At 42.1% G+C, this 18,871-nt stretch overlaps 1 protein-coding gene across 6 annotated transcripts in view; it reads left to right on the top strand.

Moving 5' to 3' along the window:
- The window catches only part of LOC139264555 (contactin-associated protein-like 2), a 2,534,539-nt gene that overhangs the window by 1,291,160 nt on the left and 1,224,508 nt on the right, over positions 1 to 18,871 (top strand). For all 6 annotated transcript variants that reach the window (XM_070881196.1, XM_070881199.1, XM_070881197.1 and 3 more), the window contains one exon: positions 5,575 to 5,694. In XM_070881196.1, the coding sequence (XP_070737297.1) occupies positions 5,575 to 5,694 (120 nt within the window). The remainder of the gene's footprint in view (positions 1 to 5,574; positions 5,695 to 18,871) is intronic.

Genomic DNA, 18,871 nt, shown 5'->3' with positions numbered 1-18,871 from the left:
TCCCAGTCTTATCGTAAGTTGGGCAGAGAGTGCTTCAATTTTTTTTTGTGAGTGGTTTCTATGATGAATAGCCCTGTCCAATTCAATGGCTCTTGATTTCAATTAATTTTGGAATCTTTATTTCAGCCCATTTCCCAGAGCTAATGCACAATGTAAAATCACATTTTAAGCTCTTATACTTTAAATGGACAGTATGTGCCAATATTCTACAGTGGAAGGTGTGGAAATAATTGTTCACATAGAATTTACCCTTGTGATCACAAGAGTTTCTAATATAGGGTCCATGTAGGACATAACATTGTGTGGGAACACAGTGAGATTAGAGTCAGGACTAGGACTGGATTCATATCAGAAAATCACCATTTTAAAATGTGACATTTGGATTATTAATTGTACCGTGCATGTATCTTTGTGTATTTGTTCAAAACTGATGAGATCGTATAGTCTTTACAGATTTAAAGAACATTTATGGATCCAGTTTGTGTTTTAAATGCATTTTTCTTAAAATTATTGATGTATTCAGTTAAAAATGCATTTGTAGCAGTCAGAAATGTTTTTTTTTGCTACAACAATGATTGTAGCTGGCTTTGCAATGTGACAAGATATACTGATGTTATAAAACCCTGGATACCATTACCAAATTAATGCCTTTCCAGTTATTATATAAGCTTTTGATTTCCGATAATATGGGTCAGATAGGACCCAGATGCACCCACAGTAGTTCAGGCACCTGCTCGGCTCATTCAAAGATGCCTGTAAACAATTGTACGGACAGCGCTGAAGGTCACCAGAGTCACGTACCTTTAAGGTACTGGGATCAAAAATCCAATGAGATTCCACTGATGTCCCACTGTAGCTTTGGCAGGACTCCAATGGAACCTCCTTGGGAAATGGTGGAGATCTTGTTGCACTGGGTCTCCGCCGTTCCCGCTATGACTTATAAGGGACAGAACCTCTGCACGCCCCTTACGAGGTAAATTTAGGTAACTGAGGCTTGAATACTTTTAAATTTAATTTATCATTTAATACACAAAGGGAGCGAAATTACCCCACACTCCGATTGGAGGCAGTAACCTTTTGAGGCTAGGACATTTATCGCCCGGCCCGGAAGTTCCACCCCTGGCACGGAATTCAATCCTTCCGCCGTTCAAAGGAGATGGAGCGATATTGGAGGTGCGCTCGGGGCAGTAGAGCAGTGCTGCATCCAGTGCCGCGCTCCCAAGCCCAGCGTCCCACCAGCAATGTTAGCGCAATGCGGATGCTCCAAGTAGCGCTGACACAGCAGAATGCCCCTCCCCTTCAATTAAAGGGGAGGGCCGCTGCGTACTCTGCGGTCCCTTTGGCGTCACTGGGCCACCAGGGATGCCCTCGACTGGGCTAACAGCCCTGCACCCAATAGGGAATGCTAGGCTGCAGCATGGCGGCCCGGGCGAGGTGAGGGCTACCATTGTCGGGCCGACTGAATAGTCAACTGACAGAAAAATATGGCGGCCCATGACGCAAAGGGCCTCCCCTTTAAGGGACACCCCGGCGGCAAATATCCACCAGCTTTGCAACCTGCAAAGCTGGTGTTGACATCGGCCAGTGCCATCCTCGCTGCCCATGAGGCAATTTTCCCCAAGGGGCGCAAAGGGGTCAGCGCGCACGGCGATGACATCATTGCCTTGCGTGCGCCAGCCCGGAGTGCAAATCGTGGGGAGTGGTGCTAACGGCACAATGCCCCCCAAACCTCTGGGGCAATTTCCCTGGAGGAGCTATCGAACCCTTCCGCCAGGCGATAACCTCATTGCGCCCCATTAGCGTCCCCGGGAGGTGCTAATGGGGCTATAAAAAAGGGCAATTTCACCCCAAGAAGTCTAGTTTTATTTTATTTGACCTCATAACTATTTACAATCTATATTAATGACTTGGATGAAGGAACCGAGTGTAATGTAGCCAAGTTTGCTGATGACACAAAGATGGGTGGGAAAGCAAGTTGTGAGGAGGACACAAAAAATCTGCAAGGGATATGGACAGGCTAAGTGAGTGTGCAAACATTTGGCAGATGGAGTACAATGTGGGAAAATGTGAGGTTTTCCACTTTGGCAGAAAAACTACTAAAGCAGATTATAATTTAAATGGAGAAAAATTGCAAAGTGCTGCAGTACAGAGAGACCTGGGGGTCTTTGTGCATGAAACACAAAAAGTTAGTATGCAGGTACAGCAAGTAATCAGGAAGGCAAATGGAATGTTGGCCTAAAGTGCAGGAGGATCGAGTTTAAAAGCAGAGAATTCCTGCTACAACTGTACAAGGTATCGGTGAGGCCACACCTGGAGTACTGCATGCAGTTTTGGTCTACGTATCTAAGAATGGATATACTTGCATTGGAGGCTGTTCAGAGAAGATTCACTAGGTTGATTCCGGAGATGAGGGGATTGACTTATGAAGATAGGTTGAGTAGCTTGGGCCTATACTCATTGGAGTTCTGAAGAATGAGAACTGATCTTATTGAAACATGTAAGATAATGAGAGGGCTCAACAAGGTGGATGCAGAGAGTATATTTCCACTCATAGGGGAAACTAAAACTAGGGGGCATAGTCTCAGAATAAGGGGCTGCCCATTTAAAACTGAGATGAGGAGGAATTTCTTCTCTGAGGATTGTAAATCTGTGGAATTCTCTGCCCCAGAGAGCTGTGGCGGCTGTGTCATTGAATATATTTAAGCAGAGATTGACAGATTTTTGAGCGATAAGGCAATAGAGGGTTATGGGGAGCAGGCAGGGAAGTGGGAATGAATCCATGATCAGATCAGCCATGATCTTATTAAATGGCGGAGCAGGCTCGAAGGGTCAAATGGCTTACTCCTGCTCTTATTTCTTGTATTCTTGATAGCAGATTTTCCAATGAGCATTGCAAATAAACCTCATAAATCGACTATACATTTTTTTTGCATGTCCCTGCATTACTTTAACACATTTCAAATGCTATTAATAAAGTTTCAAATTCACTTTGTTGTTCATACAAGTAGTATTTTTTTCTAGCTTTTAGTTTATATTTTGTAACCAATATGTGGTTGGTAAAGTCATTCTTATGATCTAATATGGTCTTTAATATCAGTATATTTGTGGAAACCTGATAGATTGGATATCACACAGGCACTACAGATCTAGCAGGGCAGGTGATGCACCAAATTGTGGGAATAAAGCTAAGATTTCTGAGATTTACTCATTATTTGAACTGATGTTCCATTGTCCCATTTGATTTACAATTATAGAGATGCCAGATCCTTTTTTCACCATGCACTACTGTAGAAATAGCATATTCTGTGCAATTTATTGGTATTTGGAGCAGCTCGTTGTTATTTATCTTCATGAGTAGCTACGCTTTTCGTAAAAGTAGGCTTTGTAACAAAGCTGTTTTCAGTTCCGGCCAAAGGTTGTGCATTTTTCAGGTTTGTCACCAAGACAAAAATGAAGTTCCCCCTTTATCAGTTTGTTGCTCCATGAAATCATGCATTGTGACATAATGATAAATCTAGCATTACAATTTGGTCAACATGTTTTATGAAATGTTGCAAATAACTGTTTTATGACACTACATAACTCTTATGTTTTAGAAATGTTGTAAAAGATACATATATACATAGAAAATAGGTGCAGGAATAGGCCATTCGGCCCTTCGAGCCTGCACCGCCATTCAATGAGTTCATGGCTGAACATGCAATTTCAGTACCCCATTCCTGCTTTCTCGCCATACCCCTTGATCCCCCTAGTAGTAAGGACTACATCTAACTCTTTTTTGAATATATTTTCTGTGGTAGAGAATTCCACAGGTTCACCACCCTCTGGGTGAAGAAGTTTCTCCTCATCTCGGTCCTAAATGGCTTACACCTTATCCTTAGACTGTGACCCCTGGTTCTGGACTTCCCCAACATTGGGAACATTCTTCCTGCATCTAACCTATCTAAATCCGTCAGAATTTTAAACATTTCTATGAGATCCCCTCTCATTCTTCTGAACTCCAGTGAATACAAGCCCAGTTGATCCAGTCTTTCTTAATATGTCAGTCCTACCATCCCGGGAATCAGTCTGGTGAATCTTCGCTGCATTCCCTCAATAGCAAGAATGTCCTTCCTCAAGTTAGGAGACCAAAACTGTACACAATACTCCAGGTGTGGCCTCACCAAGGCCCTGTACAACTGTAGTAACACCTCCCTGTCCCTGTACTCAAATCCCCTCGCTATGAAGGCCAACATGCCATTTGCTTTCTTAACCGCCTGCTGTACCTGCATGCCAACCTTCAATGACTGATGTACCATGACACCTAGGTCTCGTTGCACCTCCCCTTTTCCTAATCTGTCACCATTCAGATAATAGTCTGTCTCTCTGTTTTTACCACCAAAGTGGATAACCTCACATTTATCAACATTATACTTCATCTGCCATGCATTTGCCCACTCTCCTAGCCTAACCTATCCAAGTCACTCTGCAGCCTCATAGCATCCTCCTCGCAGCTCACACTGCCTCGTCTAAATCATTAATGTACAATGTAAACAGCTGGGGCCCCAGCACAGAACCTTGCAGTTCCCCACTAGTCACTGCCTGCCATTCTGAAAAGTACCCATTTACTCCTACTCTTTGCTTCTCAATCTCAACCAGTTCTCAATCCACGTCAGCACACTACCCCCAATCCCATGTGCTTTAACTTTGCACATTAATCTCTTGTGTGGGACCTTGTCGAAAGCCTTCTGAAAGTCCAAATACACCACATCAACTGGTTCTTCCTTGTCCACTCTACTGGAAACATCCTCAAAAAATTCCAGAAACTCAATTTACATAGGACTTTACAGCTGGCATTTCGAAAGCCGGCTTCTTCATTGACATTGGATATTGCAGTGGGTTAGCACTGTATTTTTACCTGTGTGACTTGGATTTGAATCCATCCTGGGGTGATATTCTCATTTCTTTGCCAGCTGTAAATTCCTATGTAAATTGAGTTTGTGTAGTTTCAACCTAGTTCCTACTACACACAGAACAACAGCAGAAAACTGTTCACAGCTCAGTGCTAAATTGACAATATTATTCCGGGATGCCACAAGGGAGCCTGGTGAGGGAGATGGAAAATATCACACTAGTCCAGTTGAGTACACTTCTGAGTTTGTGGTTAAGACTTGATATTATTCCTGAATAGAGGAAGCTTTAGTTTGCATGTAGCCTGAACTACACCTGACCTTGAAGTGCTTCATACTGACACTGGGCAGTAAAAGTGAAAAGGTGTTAGCATTTCCCTCAGTTAGGCAAACACACACATTCATCTAAATATGTCAATTAAAATATTTGGAAACTTGGTATCTGAGTAACGGTGGAAAATGTGTGCTGTAAGGCTCTCCCAATACTCTGGATGTTATTCAAATAGAATGCTCTCCGAGCTGTTAATTAGTGAATGTTTGAATGAATCTCTCCTGTTGTATCAAGGTCATTTGCCTTATTTGCTTTGTATTTTTTAATCTCATTTTGGCAGCTTGCAGTGTTTATTCAGTTTTTTTTTACATTACAGAAGGATTTCAATTTAACTCGACTTGTGCTCTGTTTCAGCTATATATGAACAGTCCTGTGAGGCATATAAGCATCTTGGCAAAACATCGGATACTTATTGGATAGATCCCGATGGCAGTGGCCCACTAGGACCATTCAAAGTCTACTGCAACATGACAGGTAACACAGTAATGATTCTGTACCAGCACCAAGCTTCCGACACATATGCATGACCTTGTATAACCTTGCACTGTAATCTTCAGTGTTCTGTTTAATCAGCTATCACTTCTTATTAGTTTACCTAAAGATATATTGAAAGAAACTATAGGCTTTTTTTTTAAACAAAAAAAACTTTAGCTTTCCTTCATTCCTCGGCAGAAAATATTTATTGTGTGCTGAAATAATTAGGCATGGGTTCAGTCGTTGATCCATTGTCACCCAGACATGATGAAGATTTTTTATTTCTCAGAGAATGAAGGGCCAGGAATTGGTTCAGCTACAATCCACCTGCATGAAAAATGCCTGCTATCGGGTTACCTCACTTGCAATTAATCATATTTTTTCAAAATAATTCTTTTAAACTTATTTATTTTTCATTGGTGAATCTCAATACCTGTATTACCAATTCTCACTTACATTTCCAAATTAATTTATGCAGCTCCTTTAACATATGATTTATTTGAAACAACCAAGGAGAAAACTAATCTGAATAGTTCCAGAGGAACCATTCATTCTTGGCAATGTCAAAATAAAATGACAGACAGTTTGCACATACATCGACTCTATGTTGTATCTTTTAAAGGACGTGCAGATTTAAAATAAAGGCAGAAAATATTGGAAATGCATAGCAGGTCAATTAACGACTGAAAGTGTAAAGAACCTCAGTGTTTCAGGTGGGACCTTCATTAAATGGGGCAGAGTTGAGGCAGGAGGGCACCTTTGTAGAACTGGCCAAAACAATAAGGGGAACAGAGAGGAACAGATAAACAAAAGCAAAATACTGTGGATGTTGGAATCTGGAATAAAAAACGAAAATGCTGGAAATCTCAGCAGGTCAGGCAGCATCTGTGGAGAAAAGGCTTTCTCTCCACAGATGCTGCCTGACCTGCTGAGATTTCCAGCATTTTCTACATATATTATCTATAGGAGCAGATAAAGCTGAAATGTAAAATATGCTAACTAATGTCATAAAAGGCAACATTGATATAAAAGTCTGTAATTGGATTGTAAGAAGCTGGAAAGAGATATAAATTACTGAATACTGCAAAAAGGTAATCTCAGTTGGGCATGTGGCACGGCAATGGAAAAACAAACCCATAATGGAATGGAGGATGGCCTACCGTGCATGGCATTTATTGAGAATCTAGCAGGGCAATCGGGAAATCAGCTGGTGTCGGAAGTTGTGAAGTTGATTTTCAGATTAGAGAGCTGAACTTATCTCAGGTGGAATGTAAGGTTCTATTCCTGATATTGTGTTGATCATCTCTGAGAGCCCAGGAAAAATTCAGTTACCCACAGGATCTGCTAAGTTGCATCGTCAGTGGTCCAGAGCAAAGCTCGGCAGCTGAATCACATACAGTCGAGAATGGTGATGGACAATCAGGTAGTTAACAGAAGGAGGAAGCTCCATGAACATTTCCATCCTCACCCATGATAGAGCCCAGCACTACAAGAAACAAGACTGAAATGTTTGGAAGACTCTTCAACCAGAAGTGCAAAATGGATGTTCCTACTCGGCCATCATAGATGTCAGAGCCCAGCCAATTCTGTTCACAGCATGTGAGTAATTTTCACTTTTACCACCCGGGAGCAATGTGATGAAAATTGGATAAGTACTATAGCAGACGAGCGATTCAATCTGCATATTACCACCCAGGCAATGGTGGTAAAAATTCCCCTCCATATGACATTAAGAAGCAGCTGAGTGCACTGGTCACAGCAAAGGCTTTGCCAATGTGGAAGATTACCTAAGTATGTCTCATCCATAAAGCATAAAATAAATCTAACTTGGTCAATTACTGTCCTGTCAGCCTCCTTTGAATCATCAGTAAAGTGATGGAAGGATTCATCGGACAACACCTACTCACCAGTAACCTTTTCACTCAGTGTTCTATCAGAACCACTCTGCTCCAGACCTCATCACAGCCTTGGTCCAGACATGGATACAAAAGAGTGCCTGTCCTTCACATCAAGGCAGAGTTTGATGAAGTATAGCAACTAAGAGCCCGAGTAAAATCAACGGGAAACCTTCCAGTGATTAAAGTGATACCTGACACAAAAGAAGATGATTGTTGGAGGACAATCATCGCAGACCCAGAACATCAGTGCAGGAGTTCTGAAGGAAAGAGTCTTTTGCACCATGTCAGTGTCAGGTGATGATCATCTTTAACAAGATAAAGCCCAACCATCTCATCCTGACATTCAGTGTTACCACCATTACCAAGTCTCTCACCATCAACAGCTTGGGGGTCATCACTGGACCAGCCATATGAATATCATGGCTGCAAGAGCAAGACAGAAGCTGGGTACATTGGAATAAGTGGCCCACCTCTCAACCCCTCAAATCCTCCTCTGATTCTACAAGGCTCAAGTCAGGAATGTGTTGGAATACACAGCACTCACCTGGCTGAGTGCAGCTACAACATTCAGGAAGATCAATAACATCCAGGATAGCAATTTTCTGGATCAGTGCCCATACTGCTGGAATCGATATCCAGACCTTCCAACACTATGGGCTCAAAGTTGGCCCACCCCTTTTTTTGGCGCATTCACCAGAGATGCAGCGACTTTGTGGGCTGAAAATGGCATCAAAATAATCTCCCCGATTCTGGTCGCTGTGTTGCCTCTTCCGGGGCTGGGCACGGCATGGTCAGTCGATTGGGGGGGGCGGAGCTAGGACCCTGCGCCAGAAACAGTGCCGGCAGCTCTCCACATGCGCATTGGAGTGTACGTGCATGCGCAGTAGCTCCTGCCCCCAGCCTCTGTGCATGCTGCAGCATGGGACCCGATGCATCCCAGGCCGAGTGGCTTCCCGCACAGGCTGGCCCGCTGCCTTCCCAGGCTAGAAGGCCACAACAAGCAGGTTGGTGCGGGGTCCAAGCCGGGGTGCATGGATGGGAGTGGGAGGGAGTGTTTTGATCCCGGGGGGGGGGGGAATTCCAAATCACAGGGTGGGTTCGATCACCGACCTCATGGGGGTAGGGGGTTCCGATCCCGTGGACGGTCTGATCCCCAACCTCTAGGGAAGATCTGATCCCCAGACGTGTCTGATCTCTGACCTCAGGTGCTGTTCTAATCCTGGAGGTTCTGATCCCCGACCCAGGGAGGTAGGGATGTTTGTAAGGGCTGGGCTGATGGGGAGTGAGCTGAGGCAGCTGGGAGAACATAAGAACATAAGAATTACGAGCAGGAGGTATTTCTATTTTTATTTGCATATTTTGAAAAAATTATGTAAATATGTTTTGTCTCCACTTCTTTTATTGTTGTAGTTTAAGCTTCCATGAATGCTTCTGTTGTATAGTAAATTAACTTTGTGAAGTTTGTCATATGATGTCCTGTATAGCTGTTTGATCCTATTCACATTCTTTAGCAAGTCATTAAGTTCTACTGGCCTCCGATATACCTATCTGCACTGATTTCTTAACTCTCCACAAGGGTTTTCGATGCGACCACAAATGGCCACATACGCTGGCCTAAGTTAGTTTGGAGTAACTATTAGCTGTTCAAAGTGGTCTAAATGGCTAAAACAGGCGTACGTGGCTGGTAACGCCCCCTTTTGAAAAAAACTAAATTAAACTAAAACAACCCTAACTAACTCGCACACTGGCACAAATTGAATGTGGAAAATGGGGATTTTTAAGATACTTCAGAAAAATCAATTGCTCCAAAAAAAACGGATCAACTGCTGGGCAATTTTGAACCCAATCACACTGTTCTAGGCTACAGTATATACAAGCTACAGGATGCACTGCAGCAACACATTAAATTTACTTTGACAGCACCTCTCTTCCCCCGTAATTTCTCCTACCGAGAAGGACAAGAGCAGCAATATGATGGGAACACCGTCACCTGCAAGTCTGTTCCAAGGCACGGCATCCTGACTTGCCATTATTATTGTTGTTCCTTCATTGTAGTGCAGACAGTGTCCTGGAATTTTCTACCTGACATCATTGTGGGAGCACCATGATCAGAAGGACTGTAGTGGTTCAAGAAGAAGACTTGCCACCACCTTCTGAGAGGAACATAGTGTAATGTTACTTCACTAGTAATCCAGAGACCTGGTTAATAATAATCCAGAGATCTGAGTTCATATCCACCATGGCAGCTGGAAAATTTAAATTCAGTCAATTAAATAAATCTGGAATTAAAAAGCTAGTATCAGTAATGATGACCATGAAACTACTGGATTATCAGAAAAGCTCAACTGATTCACTAATGTCCTTTAGGGAAGGAAATCTGCCGTCCTTACCCGGTCTGGCCTATATGTGACTCCAGACCCACAGCAATGTGGTTAACTCATAACTGCCCTCTGAAATAGCCAAGCAAACCACTCACTTATACCAAACCACTACTAAGTCAGCACTGTCAGAGTGCATTCGCCACACGGGCTGCAGCGGCTCAAGAAGGCAGCTCACCACCATCTTCTCAAGGGCAAGTTGGGATGGGCAATAAATGCCGGCCTTACCAGTCATGTCCATATCCCATGAACGAATAAATAAAATAAAAAACTAGGGATGGACAATAAATGCAGCCTTGCCAGTGTCACCACGTCCCAAGAACAAAATAAAAGGAAACCGTGCCAAAACCGGTGTTTTCCCTATAAAACATGAGCCAAAGTGTAACTTCAATATTTCTACAGATATATTAATACCTATTGCTGTGAATACTGATGAGAATCTGTATACTTGAAAGCATGTTGGAAAAAAAAATATTATGATGGTGACTGGCAGAATGAGTGCAGCCACTTGTACCTTTCATTTTCTTCCCCGACTGAAATATGTTGTGTATGATTCAGTCTCTGCACACAAAATACTCGGAAGAAGAACCACTATCATTGTGAGACAGACACTACATTTCATTATTGGCTCAAAAGAAATGTCTTTGAATGTCCCCAGAGATATGGCAATGAATACATAAGACTATTTTATCAGTGGTCTAATTGCTTAAGATATAAAAAGAAAAACTACGAATGCTGGAAATATAAAATAAAAACACAAGATACTAGAAAGCAAATGTCATGTTGGCCTTCATAGCGAGGGGATTTGAGTACAGGGGCAGGGAGGTGTTACTACAGTTGTTCAGGGCCTTGGTGAGGCCACACCTGGAGTATTGTGTACAGTTTTGGTCTCCTAACTTGAGGAAAGACATTCTTGCTATTGAGGGAGTGCAGGGGTTCACCAGAATGATTCCCGGGATGGCAGGACTGACATATCAAGAAAGACTGGATCAACTGGGCTTGTATTCACTGGAGTTCAGAAGAATGAGAGTGGACCTCATAGAAACGTTTAAAATTCTGACGGGTTTAGACAGGTTAGATGCAGGAAGAATGTTCCCAATGTTGGGGAAGTCCAGAACCAGGGGTCACAGTCTAAGAATAAGGGGTAAGCCATTTAGGACCGAGATGAGGAGAAACTTCTTCACCCAGTGAGTGGTGAACCTGTGGAATTCTCTACCACAGAAAGTAGTTGAGGCCAATTCACTAAATATATTCAAAAAGGAGTTAGATGTAATCCTTACTACTCGGGGGATCAAGGGGTATGGTGAGAAAGCAGGAATGGGGTACTGAAGTTGCATGTTCAGCCATGAACTCATTGAATGGCGGTGCAGGCTAGAAGGGCCGAATGGCCTACTCCTGCATCAATTTTCTATGTTTCTCTGTTTCTATAAAATGAGCAGCATATTAATCAGCATTTGTATGAGAAAGATACATTAATATTTCTAGTTTAAACCTTCATTGGAACTCTTTCCTCTTCCGAACATAGAATGCAGTTCTGATGAATTATTACCCTGATTTAAAAAAAATGCAAACTCAATTGCTTAAATTCTGCAGTGGTCCACTCACTCCATTATTAAGTTAATGTTAGTGCGTGGAGCAGAGCATTAATCAAAAAACAACTTTCAGTTTAGTTGCCTATGAGACGTAATTGCCTAGCTCTATTTCATGGGTTTCAATAGTTCTCAACTCAATATCAGCATGAGGCACCACCCGAAATCAAGGTGTTTCCTTTATGGGGAAGAAGAACCAGTTATTGATTATTTCACATTGTTTAGACAAGATTATGAAGTGAGAGCACCACAAGCTTTGATCGTATTTAGAAACATAGAAACATAGAAAATAGGTGCAGGAGTAGGCCATTCGGCCCTTCGAGCCTGCACCGCCATTCAATGAGTTCATGGCTGAACATGCAACTTCAGTACCCCATTCCTGCTTTCTCGCCATACCCCTTGATCCCCCGAGTAGTAAGGACTACATCTAACTCCTTTTTGAATTTTGGCCATGATTGCATGCTTATCACAGAAGCACAAAAGTTCCTGTAATTGTATTCATGTTTTCAATCAGCCAGAAGATTACCAGCAGTAATTCTTCATCCATTTTCTCATCCAGGTAGTATTGTCACCTGGATCATAGAATCATAGAAATTTACAGCACGGAACAAAGCCATTTTGGCCCATTGTGTTCGTGCCAGCCGACCAAGAGCTATCTAGCCTATTTCCACTTTCCAGCTCTTAGTCCGTAGCCCTGTAGGTTACGGCACTTTAAATGCACATCCAAGTATCTTTTAAATGTGGTGAGGGTTCCTGCCTCTACCACCCTTTCAGGCAGTGAGTTCCAGACCACCACCACCCTCTGGCTGAAGAAATTTCCCCTTATATTTCCTCTAAACGTCCCTTCAATTACTTTAAATCTATGCCCCATGGTTGTTGACCCCTCTGCCAAAGGAAACAGGTCCTTCCTAATCACTCTATCCAGGCCCCTCATAATTTTATGCACCTCAATCAGATCACCCCTTAGCCTACTTTGTTCCAAAGAAAACAGAACCAGCATCTCCAAACTTTCCTCATAGCCAAAATTCTCCAGTCCAGGCAACATCCTTGTAATCTCCTCTGCACCTTTTCCAGTTCCATCACATATTTCCTGTAATGTGGTGACCAGAACTGCACAGGGTACTCCAGCTGCGGCCTAACCAGTGTTTTATCCAGATCAAACATAACCTCCTTGCTCTTGTCTTTATTAGTCGAGGCATGGAATACAAGTATTCCATATGCCTTCTTAACCACCTGAGGGGATCGCATAGAAACATATAAAATTCTGACAGGACTGGACAGGTTAGATGCAGGAAGAATGTTCCCGATGTTGGGGAAGTCCAGAACCAGTGGACGTTGTCTAAGGATAAGGGGTAAGCCATTTAGGACTGAGATGAGGAGAAACTTCTTCACTCAGAGAGTTGATAACCTGTGGAATTCCCTACCTCAGAGAGTTGTTGATGCCATTTGATTGGATTTATTCAAGAGGGAGTTAGATATGGCCCTTACGGCTAAAGGGATCAAGGGGTATGGAGAGAAAGCAGAAAAGGGGTACTGAGGCGAATGATCAGCCATGATCTTATTGAATGGTGGTGCAGGCTCGAAGGGCCGAATGGCCTACTCCTGCACCTATTTTCCATGTTTCTATGTTATCTACCTGATCTGCTACCTTCAGGGATCTGCACTCCAAGGTCCCTTTGTTCCTCTACACTTTTCAATGTCATAACATTTAATGTGTATCCCCTTGCCTTGTTAGACCTCCTCAAATGCATTACCTCACACTTATCCGGATTGAATTCCATTTACCATTGTTCTGCCCACCTGACCAGTACATTGATATCTTCCTGCAGTCTTCAGCTTTCTTCTTCATCATCAACCACACAGCCTATTTAGTGTCATCTGAAAACTTGTTAATCATACCCCCAACATTTAAGCCTAAGTCATTGATATATACCACAAAAAGCAAGGAACCCAACACTGAGCCCTGCAGAACCCCACTGGATACAGCCTTCCAGTCACAAAAACATCCATCAACCAATACCCTTTGCTTCTTGCTTCTGAGCCAATTTTGGATCCAACTTGCCACTTTGCCCTGGATTCCATGGCCTATTACTTTCGTGACCAGTCTGCCATGTGGGACCTTATCAAAAGCTTTGCTAAAATCCATATACACTACAATCATACACACTGCCCTCATCGACCCTCCTGGTTACCTCCTCGAAAAATTCAATCAACTAGGATCTCGGATTGTTCTATGCTGAAATTCAAGGACGTTGCTCATCATCCTCTGCTGAATTGAGAGACTGGCATTAGGTCTTTGGAACGCACTATGTTTGCACATGGCAACCCAGGATAAATTCACCTTGTCCTTTGTGTTCGTTCAACCCCTCGCATCATTTTTGTGAGAAATCTGTCCCTCAGACAGTTGTGTCCAGTTGTGGTTGATTGTTATACCACCTAATGCAAGTATCAAAAGAGAAAAACACACACAAGCTGCTTGATTTACAGAATTTTGGCAGTGTTGATGGAACTCATGGAGATATGCTTTGCCTAAACTGGCCCGAGCTCCAGTGTGAATTTATAATGATGGTAACAGTCTGTAACAGCAAAATGGAAGTCGCATTACACAGGAAAACTGTTGGTTGGCTCTATTTACATGAACTCATTAATCTCAGTTTCTTTGTCAACTGGATTAAATCTGGCTGAGAAATACAAAATATAATTATTCTGGTCCATTTTTTTATAGCCAATATTCCATGGACATATTTTGTGGTATGATTTATCAATGTTTATCAACAGATTTTGAAGTAATGATTAATTTTGAAATGTTGTGACATGTGGTGCACACAGTAAGTCAGAAAAACTATTGAGTAATAGCTGTTACAAGCACAATCTGCACAGTGTGAAAACAAACCAGCCACTTTTTTTCTGACAAGATTCTTTTGATCATTGAATTATTAGGCTTCGTTAACCCATATCATGATCCGCCAGTAATTTTATGAATTCAAAAAATAAGCATTAAAAAAAATTGGATAATAAACTGGTCAACAGCAAACCTATGGGCTCAAATTTAGTGAAGGCCCCCACCCACCCGATGGCCGTCGAGGTTCCTATTTTTTGTCAACAAGGTCCCTCGAAGGTCGGCAAAGCAGTGACGTATGCCACCAATCTGGGCGGGAGCTCTCATTCTCAGCAGCAAATGTGCTTACTGCCCAAGTACCGCCGAGGATGGAGTCGGGCCCACGGAGGGTTGAAGACCTAAAAATAAAAAGCACCAAAAAAAAACATTTGACGACCTTCAGGGGACTCCATCCAGGTAAGTCCCTGTAAAGAAACAAATTTTTAAAAAAATGTCACTAACCTGTTTTCCTCCACCTTCACACTTACCGCTGAGGACAGAGCTGCCTGCACTCAGCGGTCCTCCGCTGTTACGTTGCCGACTCCTGCCCACATGAATCTGGCATCTCAGTGGGCAGGCGGCTACTTACGCGCATCGGCCATCCGCTGATATCAGCGGGTGCTTCCCGGCCGCTCTCCCCTCCCACCCGCTCCAGGCCACGTCAAAAGTGGCACTGGGCGGTTTGAGCAGAGGAATGTCGCGGCAGTGGGCGGTAAGTGCATCAATTTTGGGCCCAATGTTACTATAAGTAGGATAACTGAGCCTTTTATCAGGATGTAAGCTTGTGCTTGAGGTTTATCTCTGTTTATTTCATAATCATATCCTTTTATAACAGTAAAAAATAATGCAAAATGCTGCTTCTTTTAAACTTCATCCACGGCTTGTTGGACACTAAAGGATGCTTCTTTGAAAGCTAGATCCAAGTTTCAGTTTTGTCAATAGAAGGTTAAAGAGCAATTAATGCAATAAAACATTTGTTTGAGATAAGTGAGGATCTCAAGACTGTTCAGAAGCTGTTTGCCTCCCTTGACACGCAAGTATTTGTGCCCTCACTGATTACATCTTCAGACATTTTTTATCACTTTGAGACAGAACATGTCAGGTTCTAAGTTGGAAGAGATGGCTGTTTTGAATCCTATTTCAAAATGCTGTAATTGAAATAGTCACCATTACCAAGGACAGACTGTACATGGAATACTTAACGGATAAGCTGTTGCACATCTACACAAGGTCACTAATTTTATGTTCTTTTAAGCTTTTAAAATACTGTGATTTTTTTTAAACTCTTCCTAAGCTGCAATAAGAGAGTGGCCAGAGAATCTGTTCCCGGCCCTGTACTGTTCCATGATTGGATAATAGGAGATGCATGAGATTGATCCAGAGTGGCTTTTCCTCTAATTTATCCTCCTTTTCAGTGGAGAGCACCTCCCTAAGGTGTCTGCAAATGAAGGGCGTGATTGAAATTAGCACTCAGGTGTAAAATCTTGAATGTTAATCCTTGCTCTTCCAGTTTGTGACATATCATATGCTGACAATTCAAGCACTTTTTAATTGGTACTTAATTTGATGTTAATTCAATTAAGTACCCTTCTAGCTTGCCTGTATTTATAAAGATGCAACCTGTCTGTCATGCTTACACAGTACAAGTGCGCCGAAGTTAAAGGACTAACTATCACTAGCTGAAGCAAGATTGTTCCAGCACGATTAGGCTAAATTACCTATTTGTGCCCCACACAAATTCTCTTTGTTTTGTATTGTCAGTGACACCAGGATTAATTTTTGAACCAACTACTTTTGTTCCACTTGTCCCTGGCTAATAAGCTGCAAAACTCCACGCAATCAAATAAATTAGAAAGCATTCAGAAAAAGTAATTCCCAGATTATAAACAGAATAGCATTTTTAAAACCAAAAAGAAGTACACATTGTCTTATTTCCTTTACTGATGTTAGTTGAATGCTTGGCAGCCATTATAATTAAATCTGTTCAGAGATTCTGCAGAGGTAATTAAATCCACAGAGAAAATCTGTTAGCAATTAGATAAGAAAACGGGAATGTGTTTAAAAGTCCTTCCCTATTTGGTTAGACAGTATAGGTCAGACATCAGAGAGCTGCATTGGTATTGAGAATGCAGATAGTTGCACAAGTGAACCGAGAGTATACGCTGACTAATACTAGTAATTGGTAGTTAGTATCTAATGGGATGTCACAGGGATCAGTGCTGGGACCTCAACTATTTACAATCTATATTAATGACTTGGGTGAAGGGACCGAGTGTATTGTAACCAAATTTGCTGACAATACAAAGATAGGTGGGAAAGCAAGTTGTGAGGAGAAGACAAAGAATATGCAATGGGATATAAATAGGCTGAGTGAGCAGGCAAAAATTTGGAGTATAATGTGGGAAAATGTGAGGGTATCCACTTTGGTAAGAAGAATAGTAAAGCAAAATATTATTTAAATGGAGAGAGACTACAAAATGCTGCAATACTGAGGGATCTGGGTGTCCTCGTACATGAAACACAAAAGGTTAGCATGCAGGTACAACAAATAATTAGGAAGGCAAATGGAATGTTAGCCTTTATTGCAAAGGGGATGGAGTATAAAAGTAGGGATGTCTTGCTACAACTGTACAGGGCATTGGTGAGACCACACCTAGGGTACTGTGAACAGTTTTGGTCTCCTTATTTAAGGAAGGATATACTTGCATTGGAAGCAGTTCAGAGAAGGTTCACCAGGTTGATTCCTGGGATGAAAGAAAGGTCAAGCAGGTTTGGCCTGTACTCATTGGAGTTTAGAACAATGAGAGGTGATCTTATTGAAAAATATAAGATACTGAGGGGGCTTGACTGGGTGGATGCTGGGAGGATGTTTCCCCCAGTGGGGGAATCTAGAACTAGGGGGCACAGTTTCAGAATAAGGGGTCACCCATTTAAGATGGAGATGAAGAGGAATTTCTTCTTTTACAGGTCATGAATCTTTGGAATTCTCTACCCCAGAGAGCTGTGGAGGCTGGGTCATTGAATATATTTAAGCCTGATAGACAGATTCTTGAACTATAGGGGAGTCCAGGGTTATGGGGAACAGGCAGGAAAGTAGAGCTGAGGGCAAGATCAGATCAGCCATGATCTTATTGAATGGTAGTGCGGGCTTGAGGGGCCATATGACCTACTCCTGCTCCTATTTATTATCGGAGGTAATTTCATCGCCCAGGAACTAATGTAGCAGAGCCAATCGACCACCCATGATAGAGCCCGTCTGATGTTCATACCATTGATGTCTACAAAGGATTCCCTCCTCCAGATTACTTCCCAGGCGGTGAAGGTGAAAATAGCTTCAATAGAATTTCACAATACAGAAGGAGGCCATTCAGCCTCTCTCTCTTGTAGCAGCTCTCTGAAAGAGCCACTCACTTAGTTCCTTTCTCCTGCCCTTTAACCGTACACTTTTATTTATTTTTCAAATATTTATCCACTTCCTTTTTAAAAGGTATTATGGTTTCTGTTTCCACCATGGTTTATGGTAGGGTATTTCATGTCCCAATAACAATTTGCATTTAAAAAAATCTGCTTACTTCTCCTTTTATTCTTTACACTGATGATACATTTGCCCTCTAGTTACCAACTTCCTTAGTATTTCAAAAGCAAAATACTGTGGCTTCTGGAACCTGGAATAAAAGTCATCAACCCGAAATGTTAACTTTGCTTTTTCTGCACAGATGCTGCCTGACCTGCTGAGATTTCCAGCATTTTCTGTTTTTATTCCTTAGTATTTACTTAGTGTGGTAGAGAATTCTATCCTACCATCTGAGCGAGGCACATATTTGGGGGCAGAGTAGACGATATCTTACTTAACCAGCAGAAATAGTTTTCCCCTCTTTCTCTTGTCAATATACTTAGCAATTTGTAACAGCTCAATCAAGTCACCTCCAGCTTCTCTGCTCCAGTAAAAAAGAGCCCCAGTTTCTCAGTGGATCCGGTACCTTTTGTTTTACACTCTGAATTTGGCGAGCCTCTATATGTAGCTGCAGTTTTCTGTAATCGTGGCTCTGTTTTGCATAGTGGAATCCAATTGGCTTACCAAAACCAGTAACCAATGACAATAAAAACGGACAAATGCAATTCATGGAGGACTTTCTTCCCCAGTCCAAAAGAGAATCATAGAAATTATAGCATAGAAGGAGACAATTTGTCCCAATTTAAACTATCCTTCATGTAGAGATATCCTAGCCCTTCAAGTAGAGATATCCTAGCCCTTCAAGCAGAAATATCTAATTTCATTTCCGTTGTTCATTTCCTGCATTCTTTTATATTCTTACTTTTCATGTACCTATCCTGTGCTCTTTTAAATTATGTAATAGTCTCTGCCTCAATACCTACTAGTGGTAAAGTATACCATGTTTTAATAACTTTCTGCGTGAAAATCATTCTTCCAAC

The sequence above is a fragment of the Pristiophorus japonicus genome, chromosome 5, assembly GCF_044704955.1.
Source record: "Pristiophorus japonicus isolate sPriJap1 chromosome 5, sPriJap1.hap1, whole genome shotgun sequence".
NCBI classification, from domain to species: domain Eukaryota; kingdom Metazoa; phylum Chordata; class Chondrichthyes; family Pristiophoridae; genus Pristiophorus; species Pristiophorus japonicus.
This window is presented reverse-complemented; position numbering and strand designations above follow the sequence as displayed.